Source organism: Salminus brasiliensis, chromosome 7, assembly GCF_030463535.1.
Source record: "Salminus brasiliensis chromosome 7, fSalBra1.hap2, whole genome shotgun sequence".
In the NCBI taxonomy this organism is placed as follows: domain Eukaryota; kingdom Metazoa; phylum Chordata; class Actinopteri; order Characiformes; family Bryconidae; genus Salminus; species Salminus brasiliensis.
Genome location: NC_132884.1, coordinates 25,511,321 through 25,524,652, shown reverse-complemented (window position 1 = coordinate 25,524,652; position 13,332 = coordinate 25,511,321). Strand labels below are relative to the sequence as shown.

Here is a 13,332-nt window from a genome sequence, read left to right as displayed (position 1 = left end):
AGAGAAACTATGTGAGTACATTTTGTGAGTGGCAGAGGCCCAGTATGGGTGACAGACCAAATCCACTGCACACACACTTCCTACTGTGCTGAAGCTCTATCAGATAGAGCCGCCCACTGCATTCACCCCACCCCCCACCCCCACCATACCCCCATACACCCAAAGTGAAATAACTCATTAGTTTTGTAACACAAACACCCACAAGACATTTGTGCAGTTCTGAAGAGTCATGGGTTAAGGCAGTACCTGTTCACAGGATGGATCTAAAGCTCACCTGCTCGACATTGCTCTCCATTTTGATAGTCCGAATCAGTTGTGACCCTCACCTGTCAGAACAAGGTAAGCAAAAAATGGATCTGCTAAGTATGTTCGTTTGAGAAATATGGAGCAATATTGTCCTCATAGCAATGGCAGTTGTTTTATGTGAAATATATTTCAGCACGATCCATTTAACATGGATTATTTTAAAATCGTACAACGAAGGTTAATAAGTAAAACTGACACTCAAAAGGTTTTGTGAAATAGAATTTCTGTTAAACATAAAAATTAAAAATAAATGCTGAGCTGTACGCAAAAGGTGCCCACACTTTTAACAGTTAATTGTATGTTTTAGTGAATACCGATCCATAATTATTTGGACAGTGGCACAATTTTTATAGTTTTGCTTTTCTACACTACCTCAGTGGATTTGAAATGCAGCGCTCAAGATGTGATTGAAGTGTAGACCTTCAGCTTTCATTCCAAAGGTTAAATAAAAACCTTGCTTTAACAGTTCAGGAATTTGAGTTCAGGAACAGCTCATTTTCACAGACTCAAAAAAAAACAAAATTATTTATGAACACAAGGATTATATTTAATACTTGAATGAAGTCAAAAACTGCCAGTAGTCTGAAACCCAGGGACATCAACAATTGCTCTTCAATCTTTGTGTCTTCAAATTTGTTTTTATCAAGTGAAAAGCATGCGTAATTGGGTCAAGGTCGGGTGTCTTACTCAGCCATTCCATTTTTTGCTTAAGAAGCTTTTGGGTTGCTTTTGTAGTCAATTCTGGGTCAGTGTTTTACAGCATTCAACTGAAACTGAGAAGAAAGTATATATTCTCCCACTTCAGTCAACCTGCTACTTATATCAGCAGACGCAACCTTAATAAACACCAGTGACTCAGTTCCATTGGCCAATACCATAATGTAGTACCATAGTGCCTTTATCATGTTTAACAGATGATGTGGCATGCTTCAGATCCCAAACTCTTCATTTTCTTTTCCATACTCAAGTTCAAGTGATGATCGTCAAATCAAGTTTTCTTGATTTGATTGGATGTGATGTGGAGAAGGTAGTTTTTTTTTTTTAAAACCATGAAAACAATTAAGTGAACATCTACTTTAGTTGACTTCTATATTTTCTCTAATCTGTTTGTTTTGGGGTTTTTTTTTTCAGCCTAACGATGACCTGTTTCACTTGCTTTGACGCCTCTTTGGATTGGATATTGAGTGCTCCCATTAAAAGCCTCTGTCATTAAATAATAAGGGAATAGGCCACATCTGCCCATGCATCTACTTATCAGTCAACTGTCCAATTAGCTTTGAGTCTGTGAAAATGAAGGAACTATGTAAAAAGCACTGTTATTCAGTTCATGCAATATTGTTGTTAAACTAATTGAATTAAATCAAGTCTACACTTCAGTAACATCTAGATTGCTTTTTTTCAATTCCACTAAGTTTGATTACAGAGGCAAATTCACAAAAATTGAGTCACCGTCCAAATACTTATGGACCTGACTGTAAGTCTGCTCTGCTATATATTGGCCTTTACATAATTTACATCATTTTACAGAAAACTATTTATTTATTTAAATGATAGTAATTATTTATGATTATGATTTATGATTATAAAAATGTTTTACAAAATGATTTGATATTTGTGAGACATTTCTGCTGCCACATTAACTATGAAGTATTCGCAGAATACATTATACAATATATTATAATTGTAGGCTCTTTCCTTTTTCAGTCATGGCCCTGCTGGCTGATGAAGTGAACCCAAAGTGTTTCACCAAATATCTAGTGGATCTTACCTGCTTCTGGGAGGCACCTGAGGGAAAGTCTTATGAATTCTTCTACAAAACAGAAGAGTGAGTATCATATGAACTGAACTGAATGTTGAAATATTATTAACAGAACTATCTTCTGTTAGCAAACAGACAGTCATTGGAGTATGTATGACTGTATAAATAAATGTTGTTGCCGGAGGTTTATATAGATATTCATCATATGCATGAATGTCATGCAAATACTGGGCTTTTGGATTTCTTTGGATTGCAAAGGATTTCTTTAAACTGTTCTTTTTCCGAGGTGGAATGAGTGAACGACATACACAATTCTTGGTTTTTCAATAGATGCAAGTTTATGGGGGTTTTCTGAAATCAACACAGGGTCAAACTTTTACACACAGGGTCAAACATTTACATACAGCATATGTAATATTAGGTTAACTGTCCTTAGCTAGTTGTGACTTGACCAGACGCTAGTTTCTGTCAGAAATGTGGTTGGACGTTTGATCACACTCACTGGTAAAAGTTTAAGAGTTCACTTAAATGTGTTAAGTGCAGTTCACATACACAAGACTTTCCACTTTGACCACCCATTTGAGTCCAGGTTAGAGGTCATGCTGAACTGTCTGGTCAAAGTGTTACTTGCTAAAAGACATTTATCCCATTTTTGCTGTTTGTATCTTGTACAAATATGTCAAATAGAGTCAGACGTAACAGCGACAGTGACAGAATAATCATGATGTAGATTCATTTGAATTTGGTGGTCAGTATATAAGAGGTGGTGCTCAGTGTACAGAGTGCTGTTACAGTTATGCAGAGTAATGCCAACATTTTCAGCAATTAATATAATTAATACATTTCAATTATACATGATATGTCCAAATGTTTGTAGACTCTCATTTAAATGATTGCATTCAGCTACTTGATGTTACACCCTTTGCTGATAGAGATGTGCAAATACACACACTGCTTCTCTAGTGCTTGTAGAGAAGTACTGCCAAAAGAATTGGACTCTCTAGAGAAGATACACAGGAATCTGTTTGCACCACACCTGATGCCAGGTGTGGGCTAGGGGGTACAAGGCCCCCTCCCCAGCATTCAGCTGTGGAGCAGTGAAACTGTGTTCTTTGGAATAGTGGAGCTCCATCCAATCCTTTTGGGATGGGTGGGGGAGTTGACAATGAGGTGGGTGCTCCAAAATCTAGTAGAAAGCCATTGCTGGACATTAGAGACAGTTACTTCAACAAAAGCAGGATAAACTTGTTTTAATATCCTTGATTTAGAAAGAACAATGAATGAGTGGGTGTCCCAATACTTTTGTCCATATAGTGTATGTCTTGTTTAGAACTGCCTTTTTTCTTTCTGCACTCAGTAGCTATAAAACAATGGTTTCAAGCTCTATACCATACAGTATCAAATAATTACTTTACTGGTATAGTAAAAATAGTACTTTACTGGTAGCTAAACTGTGTGTGTAAACATGCATCATTTTAACAGTCCAGTTTCCTAAGAACACACATTTGAGACACAAATGTAGGTGTGGTTTTAAGAAGTTGATATGTGACCACTACATGCTCAAACAGAATGTAAAGTGGTGCAAAAGCTCCTACAGACATGGTTAGGTAACATTTCCACAATGTAAGATAACCAGCATGAGAGACTGGTATAAACAATGACGATGGCTTATTTTATTATGATTATTATTTGCATATTAAAATTTGCATTGCCTGTCCAACATATGGGCTGTCTATTGTACTCATTCTAGGTACATCACATTTGTTGTGACAGCTTTGCATTGTCTTCCTTTTTTAATGTATACTTACAGAAGATAATGTTCCCTTTATCTTTGTTACAAACAACTTGCAAGGAGACTTCTACACTGTGAAACGTGTAAGATCCTTCTGCAGGTTATCCATTTTGAAACTGTGGAGGAGCATCGCTTTAAGTAACCTTCAAAAAAAACTTTTCTTGAAGGTTCTTTAAAGCGCCTCAAGAGGTTTCTCCACACTTTCAAATTGAAGAACCTCCAAAAGTTCCTCAAGGATCTTATGTTTTTAACAGTGTAGCACTGATGCAAAATAACAGCAGAATCTGTCATATTTTGGGTGGGAAATTGTGTTTCTTGGTTGCAGGGGAGAGAGCAGATGTAATGTGAGTGAGCAGAGGAGTGAAGAGGGAAGAGTCCTCCATATTTGCATCTTCCCAGCCAAAGATGTGTATATGTTTTCATCAACAGACCTGAGATTGGTGGACACACACACCAACACAACTTTTTCTAGCCAAATCTTTGTAGAGGAAAAGCGTAAGTCTACAAATGTGATTTTCTGTATATCGCTGCTGTTCAATGAAAAACACGGATCTCCATTTGTGTCCATTTTTTTGTTTTCTCCATGGTTTGAACCCTGTAGCTGCTTTGCATACTGTGTAAATATTTCTGGATGAATAGACCACTAGAAATGCTCTAAATGTCTTGGAGTATGTTACATTAACCTCTGTTCAAAGTTAAGAACAGTTTTGCTTTCTCTTGTAAAGTCACCAATTTGGAGATACATGTTTTTCATTGGACGACGATATGCACTCTGAAAATAAAGATGTTCCAAATGGTTCTTTGAGTGATGCCATTGAAGAACCACTTTTGGTTTCATAAAGAATAATATTTGTAATATAGTTGAATGAGTGTGAAGAACCTTTTGAAGGTCTTAAGAACCATCACTGGATCAATAGGTTATTTTGCAATGTCAATGTTCTTCAAACCTCTCTATTACAAACAGGGTTCTTTACGGTATCATTCAGAGAAACCTTTGTGTCACCTTAGTTTTAAGAGTGTAATGTAAACCTTATTTAGGGTGCTAAGTAAAAGTACTTACTGAGTAGTAAAGCAGAATATTAATAAATGAATTCATTATGTAATATTTGGTGTGCATTTATGTCCATGTTTACATCCCTTCTTTGCAGTTCTATTGGATCCACCATCGCATACATCTCTTCACCATACTGGAAAGGTTGGACAGCTCCTGGTCAGGTGGCAAATAACAACAGTGATTTCAAATGATTTGTATGAGTATGAGATACGTCACTCTTCTGAGACCTTATCAGGCACAGTTGCACTGGTGCGTTACAAACCCACTCTATTTCAAAGTAGCACTACTTCTATTTTGTTCCCTAGCCTTTTACATGTATCAACTGTGCTATTGTTATTACTCCCTGTAGGCAAAGAGCCCCAAATGTGAACACAGGCTGATCTCCCTGGCCCCAGGAGAGATGTGCACAGTGCAGATGAGGATCAGGCCCAATAGCTTTGGTTTCAGAGGCCACTGGAGTAACTGGTCACCCTCGGTTACAGCCATGGTGCCTCAGCCTGCAGGTGAGAAAGCAAAATGAGACAATAGAAAGCACCAAGGGACAATAGACTGCACTCACAAAGGGCTTTGAGTGGCTGTTGGTTTCACATGAAGAAAATATGCTGGAGTTACACACATCAGTGACATGTTGCATCTAAATACAGGCACGTAAAGTGTTTTTTTAATCTATATGTAGGAGCTGTTTGTGATCATTTTTGTTTTGTTTTTGTAAACAAAAAACCATTTGTTTCTGTTCAAACTTCTGCACTGGTTCAGGCATGGCCACGCTCACAACTAATTGCATAGGCCACTTAAGAGTGCATTTCTGGTTTTGGTGATGAAGTTAAATGCCTTATGTTTTGGGAAGTGCAATCTTGATTAGTAAACCTCACACTTTTTACATTGGCTGCTGGCACCATCTACAGTGGAGAAAAAATTATTTAGTCAGTCACCAATTGTTCACCAAGTTCTCCCACTTAAAAAGATGAGAGAGGCCTGTAATTGACATCATTGGTAGACCTCAACTATGAGAGACAAAATAAGAACAAAAATCTGAAAATCACATTGTCTGATTTTTAAAGAATTTATTTGCAAATAATTGTGGAAAATAAGTATTTGGTCACCTACAAACAAACAAGATTTCTGGCTGTCACAGACCTGTAACTACTTCTTTAAGAGGCTTCTCTGTCCTCCACTCATTACCTGTATTAATGGCACCTGTTTGAACTCGTTGACAGTATAAAAGACACCTGCACACAACTAACTTGCAAATAAATTCTTTAAAAATCAGACAATGTGGTTTTCCGATTTTTTTTTCTCATTTTGTCTCTCATAGTTGAGGTTTACCTAAGATGTCAATTACAGGCCTCTCTCATTTTTTAAGTGGGAGAACTTGCACAATTGGTGACTGACTAAATACTTTTTTCCCCACTGTATTTGCGTACTGGGTGTGGCACAAGTAAAGCAAAGGCAGAATATATCTAGCCAGTAAAAGATACATTTCTCACTGCATATGACCATAATTCAACAAAACACAATATGACTCTACAGATGATATCAAATAAATATTGTCAATGTATCAATTTTAACTGTAATTTTCAGTATTAAATAATACTACTTTTCTTTTTCCTTCATGGTTAGTATTTGGTAATGGTGTGTGCAACATGTAGCAGTATAAAAATACAGTCCACACTGTATATTTCATGTTACACAAACTCAAGGCGCAACCTCAGACTGGTCAAAATGTAGAAATACATAGTTTCGAAACTTTTGTTTGTTTTGCAGATGATGTTGAATTACAGTGTCACACTCCTGATCTTCATCAAATCCAGTGTAAATGGAATGAGGAAAGATACGGTTATGGGATTTACAGCCTACATTACAGACAACCACCTAGGTAGCACTGGATCTTTTCATTCTCTGCAAAATGTGTTTATTCTTTGATATTCGTAGTAAAGAAAAACAAGATTTAAATATTTTGCTTTTGTGTTTCAGAGGTACTTGGGAGATTTGTGACAGGTCTGCTGCTTCTGGCATTCAGTGTGTTCTCTATGGAGAAGAATCCACCATTTTTGAGGTTTACCTTACAGCTGAGCTACAGTCTTTCAACCAAACCTTTTACTCTGACATGTTCAGGATGAACAATAGCAGTAAGTGTAAAGGCAGTAGTAGTAGAGCATGTTTAAGTGAATGTAATGTGCTTGCTAGATCCATTCTTCATATTTAATTATCCAATCAAACCTTCTTAAAACAGCAGAGGACCTACAGAAAGGTTTTGCTGACACAGGAGTGGCTGTGCACTATTCTACTGTGCAGCACTGCTCACACAAAAATAAATTGGAATGGTCATTGCACAAAAACGTATCTGCAATCTAATCCCATAACTCAACATCTATCAGTATACTAAGGAATAAATAGATAAACCAGGGGCATTTTGGAAGTGTAGTAGTATGTTGAAGGTAAAATCAAGACATGTTTGGAGAGGGAAAAAAGATGAACCTTGCTTATTTATTATTATAGAAAACATACCTCATAATCCAACATTATATCACAAAAAGCAAACTAGGTTTGGAGAGACTTATTTATGCAGTATTTATAAAAAAAAGTATTCATCAGCTTCAATATTTTTCTCTTTTATAGCTTTTTACATGTTGAATCATGCTCAATATAATTTGGCTTTTCGAGAAAAATGGAGAGACTTATTTATGCAGTATTTATAAAAAAAAGTATTCATCAGCTTCAATATTTTTCTCTTTTATAGCTTTTTACATGTTGAATCATGTTCAATATAATTTGGCTTTTCGAGAAAAATGTACAATTTTACAAAGTAAAGTAAAATTATATAATGTAAAAGAAGTAACTGCATAAATATTCACCAACTGACCTAACCTAATTCACCAACGACCTAATTCAACAGAGGTCCAGGCAATTACTGCTAGTATTCTCACAATTAGTGAAATGATGATCACCTGAGTGCAGTGAAGAGGCCTCTTAAATGATTGTGGTATAAGGACACCTGTCTGGAAGGTCCAGTCACTAGTTAATCAGCATTCACAATGAAGACAAAAGAAAAGAAGTCTTAGAGAAAAGGTTTTTGAGGAGTGCTAGTCAGGGATAGACCAAAAATTCCAAGTCAGTGAACATCCCCTGGAGTTCAGTTAAATCCATCATTAAGAAATGGAAGGATATGGTGCATGTGTAGATCTGCCTAGAGCAGGCCATCCTCACAGGGTGACCATGCAAAAGAACACTAGTGAGGGGGCCACCAACACATCTATGACTATTCTGAAGAAGTTATGAGCTTGGAAGTTACCGTTTTCATTTTTCACTGTGCAGCATTGTTTAGACATGATTATCATGGAACAGTCATAAGAAGGCTTACGTGTTTTCAAAAGATATTGTCGCTGTCATGCCAAAACCTTGTATCTGTATCTGTAGTAATCACTTTTTGATTATATAATGTGAATCTGTCAATTGTCCATTACATTTAGGGCATTAAGCTGACACTCTTATCCAGAGCAACTTATTATCCAGACAAGGTTACAGGTATTACAGAAGTGGGCTAATGTAGTGTTCAGAGTCTTGCCCAAAGACTCTTATTGGTGTAGCACAGCACAGTTACCCAGACCAGGAACCGAACCCTTGTCTCTCACATGGTATAATAGCTCACTGGCAGATAGTGGTGTTATCTGTTGCACCACACCAACCAATGTTGTATCACAATTTTAATAGATCAATGAAAATGCTCCAAAATGATTTGGGATGGAATGTATTTTTACACTGACTTCCATTGATAGTCAAGAAAGTTTTCTCTACCTCCTGTAAACTTGACATATACTAAAATACAGTATCATAAGCACTACCTTATTACTTAAATCCAGAAGATAGTCACGATAGCCTATACAGCACGGTCCAAATCTGAAATATAAGTAGTGTATGTTTTTGTGTCTCATGAGAACTTTATCATTAGGTTCTTACTTGGCTTCAGTTGGGTTTTTTCTTTCTGTTATTAGTTAAGACCAAAGCTCCAGACGGGCTGAAGGAGCAGAGTGATGGAGAAAGGCATTGTCTGAGCTGGAACTCCCCTCTTCCACTCATATCCCAGCACCTAATCTATCAGATTCGCTACCAGCTTCAAGGCGAGAGTGAGTGGAAGGTGAGAAATAAGAAAGACCGAAAGACCAATGACTTAAATGATCAATACGTCTACTTTAAAGTTAAGTTGTATTGTCCAACAGTGTGTATCTATGTTTCGGAGAAGAATTTTAGAAAGACGGAAATGAAATGTATGATTTTACTGTAAGGGCATTAAGACTACAAAGAAGAATAAAGTATAATGACATAGAAGGAAACAGGAATAAGAAATATGAGAAACTCATATTTCTTGCCTCATTACTTGTCTATATTAATGTCTGTGGTGACAAACAAAGTGTCTTTGTTGTGTCAGCTTTTTACAGTGCCAAGTCCAAAGACTAACACTTGTCTTGATGTGCAAGTGGGCAGCCAGTATTCCATTCAAGTTAAAGCCATGCCTAATGGATCATTGTACAGTGGTCACTGGAGTGCTTGGTCCAAATGTCTGGTTGTACAACTGCCTTCAAACACAGGTACTGAACACAGTAAAAAAAAATCCTACGTTTATCAAAACATAATAATAACTTAACATTTTTTAAGTTGTCTGTACATTTACAGACATGATAAAAAGAGTTTTTTTTTTGCTTTCTTAAATTACATTTGAATTTATGTAAAATTGCAACATTATCTAACTGTATCTAATCTAAATGTAAGATTCATGTCCATACTAATATTGTGAGCAGGCAGCATGTACCGCCAGCCGCCAGCAGTGGGCCCGGCCAGCAAAGTAGGAAAGCTGGTGGGGTTGGAGCAAAGAACTCCAAGCCTCAGAATTCCCAGCGGTAATCAACGCTGACCAGACCCACCTGTGTGGCACGGTATAAATACACCCAGCCAAACACACTTCCCCATCGCACCTTTGTAGAGGGGCGAATGGTAACAGTGGGTTTATGTTGTGAACAGAAAAGAGAAAAGTGAACAGTTGCGAACAGAAAAGTGAACAGTTGTGAACAGAAGAGAAACGTTTAAGTTGGCAACAGCGAAAAGCTGAAGCAAGAAGAGAAAAGCATTTGAGTTGTTGTCTTTAGTTTGAGTTAACATCACTCCTGGTTTTCCTTTGTTTGTTTTCCCGCCGTTTTCTGTGTTGCTTATGATCAGTGTTTATATGGTCACCCCTCACAGCCGTGGTGGCACAGTGGAAATACAAAGTGGAAAGTTATTATTTTCAGTGTTGCTGAGTGCTCTAGTGTTCACTCTTGTGCTACCACAGAATTGTTCTGTCAGTGTTAAGCAGATTGTTTATTTGGCTTCAGAACTTAGTGTTGTCACTTTACTGATGAGGTTTGATCATAATTCATGAATAATCTGTAAGATAATTGTGTGTCTCTTCACAACATTTAATACAAATGTCTATAATTTAGTTTTTCCACAAAATTTGAATTATGATATTTGACTTTAATTTTGCTGTTTGGCAGCCGTTGCTACATTTAACCTTTTGCGTTATAAAACTTATAATGAAAGCAGTAGACTGTATTAACAGTGGAAAATGTTCACCAGCTTTTCTACTCCCCACACAGGATTGCTGTTTATTGCATGTGTCCCTTTCAGCTTGCTCATCATTTCTGTCATTTTGTTCTTCCTCCTCTCCAGATATGTCAGGTAAGCCTATTGGACATATGTGATATTGCACTAATTCATTAAGGCTGAAAGCCAATTTTTGTATCCTAATGTCATGAATGTTGTCCATTAGTAAAGTAAAGCAGTTTCTGTGGCCACCAGTCCCGAATCTTAATGAGGTGCTGGAGAGCTTCCTGAAAGACATCAACAGTCAACACTGGGTAAAGTATATATTGGGGCTATTTTTATAGCTAGTTTAAGTGAAAATAAATGGGTTATTCAGTCAGGAAAGTCAGCAAGATAAGTAATGGTTCATATCACTATTGTCATTTCCAAACTTTGTAATTCCATTTAAAAATAACAGCTATCCTAATCTGGACATTTCATGGATATGAGATTTTGAGATGGCAGCAACACTGTCGCATTGCATGCATTGTGTCTGAATACTGTTAGACCTGAATGAGACTGTACCGCTAACCTAGGAGCCCAGCTTCAGCACCAAGCTGTGTGATGAAGACATCCCTGCCTCAGTGGTAGAATTAATGTCTGAAGGAGACGCTGGCAGGGACATTGCAAGGAAGCCCTCTAACTGCATTCATTTCCCTCAACTTGGCCTCTTGTCTGAGGACAATAATGGAGAAGATGCCATGGAAGGTCTGGAGGAGAACCGGGAGTATGTGACCTTAAACACTGGCGAGGCCCTCCCATGCCTGACTGGGAATGACTACGTCTACAAGGTGAATTCTTCTTCTGGTCAGATGGGAGACAAACTCTGTTGCTGTTGCTCCTCAGCCTGTTACATTGCCCTCCCAACACAGACCACCAATATCCTCAACCACTCCTATGTGCAGGCTGGAGATGGTGAAGCTCCGATTCCAGTGTGTCACTACACCAATCTAGAAGACACATCAGCAGCTCAGGCAGAGTGAGGATTCAAAGTATGGGCACAACCTTTTGGGTCAAGCATACACACTTCCTGCCCAACAGTTTGGGACTAGAGCATGAGACTAGAATGAAGGGCAGTCAAAACCAGGTTCCCATGCATCTCTCAGCAGAATGTAAATATGCACAACTAGTTTCTTGATCTTGAAGCCTGAGTTGTGAAAAATGTTTGGGCATTCACCCTCTTTAAAGTGTAAGTCATACTGCTTGCAGAAGTACACCCAAAGCCTGGCCACAAAGTACAGTTTCAACAAAACCAAATGAGTATGCAACCTCAGAATTGAAACAAAAAAATGATTTCACAACAGATAAGATACAATAGACACACATCTTTCAATTTACAGAATTGTCATTACTGATGCACTATATTCAAATGTTTTAACTAAAGTATTCTGGCCAGTTGATTAAATGTCTATAAGTGTATTAACAGAACAGTAACTGCTGTGTCCTACTCTGTTATTACTACTTATTATGTTGTTACTACTTATTATTTAAAGGTAAGTAAAATACAAATGAAAGCAGGTTCATTTTCTTTAGAGTAAAACACTGAATCACATCACTGTTCAGTGGATATGAGAGTATAAGCTGAATGTATTTGCAAAGCATTACATTTCTACTGAGTGCAATCAACCTAAGTAGCTTTAAATATATAAAGTGGATATGAGATCACCACAGTGCTGTAGAGAACACCTTCTTCTGTAGTAAAGTGGATAAATGTATTTTCTCTATATTAAGCAATATTTTGTAATCAGTGTTTTGAACATCATGTAATATTTCTCAGTTAAGCTTTGTTCTGTACATTAAAATGAAAAATGTATTGTAACAAGTAAAACATTTTGAGTAATATTTACAACCCTGTGTAATGCATTTACTGAAGACTGTTTTTAATCCTCCTATAGTGTTCTGGTCAAATTAAACAGATATATACGTTTTCTCCTAGAACAAACAATATTCATTCTGATCATAAGCTTACGTGACTTTGTTCACGCAGGGCAACACACACACACACACACACACACACACACACACACACAACATTGATTTTAAGAGTGCTTTTTTAACTTTAGTACACCTTGGAGTTCTGGGTCAAAATTCACCAGAGAAATGAATAAGTGGCATTATACTAAGTGTATTCATTTTCAGGCAGTTCAGGTAGATCGTCCAGCAGTTCCTCTTCTTCACGTATGTGCAACACTTTTCTGGTGTGGATCAAGGTGAATCCAGGCTGGAAGCAGGGGAAGTTCATTAGGACACAGTTCTTAGAAGAATGTCTCATCCTGCAGTTTTGATATAGCAACACTGTTCCAATCAAACCGGTTCATTTTGAAAATAACACAAGGTTATTTTACAGGCCATAAATAGCAAAAAGAAGTTTGAAACTTTTAAAGTTCACAAGAAGTAAAGTTGCTTAAAGATCCACCACAGTATTAGGTGATCTGGATTTTCTATGGGATTATAATAAACTATGAGCTGATCATTTTTGGGAATGAACAATGAAATCTCAAAATCTACTTTGCACTTTACTTCACTATATTCATTCTGAATTAATAAAACCAGTCATACCCTTAACTGGTTTTTTGCTGGACTTGACTTGATTTCACTGTTAAAGTGCATGGGTAAGAGTTTAAGAGATGTAATGCATTGTAGGCAGCATCATTGTGGTGATCATGTACAGCATTTAAATAAAAAAAATTAATTGTTTAATTGCTGGCTACAAAAGTCTGAATAACAAAGTCAATCAAATATTTAACAAAGTGATTTTCAATAACTTTATTCAAGAGTTCAAGAGCATTAAAACTGAAATCAACA

General features: G+C 37.1%; 1 protein-coding gene across 2 annotated transcripts; it reads left to right on the top strand.

Moving 5' to 3' along the window:
• The first annotated feature begins 212 nt into the window (after positions 1 to 212).
• On the top strand, positions 213 to 12,369 carry mpl (MPL proto-oncogene, thrombopoietin receptor). Of its 2 annotated transcripts, XM_072683035.1 has the most exons (13): positions 213 to 339; positions 2,011 to 2,131; positions 4,183 to 4,352; positions 5,006 to 5,160; positions 5,261 to 5,414; positions 6,676 to 6,787; positions 6,886 to 7,040; positions 8,904 to 9,046; positions 9,338 to 9,497; positions 10,542 to 10,623; positions 10,715 to 10,802; positions 11,064 to 11,318; positions 11,433 to 12,369. In XM_072683035.1, the coding sequence occupies exons 1-13, from the start codon at positions 258 to 260 to the stop codon at positions 11,508 to 11,510; spliced, it is 1,755 nt and encodes a 584-aa protein (XP_072539136.1). In that variant the 5' UTR covers positions 213 to 257; the 3' UTR covers positions 11,511 to 12,369. The 2 variants fall into 2 exon arrangements, with proteins under 2 accessions (XP_072539136.1, XP_072539135.1); XM_072683034.1 differs by having other exon boundaries at positions 11,064 to 12,369.
• Positions 12,370 to 13,332: the final 963 nt, after the last annotated feature.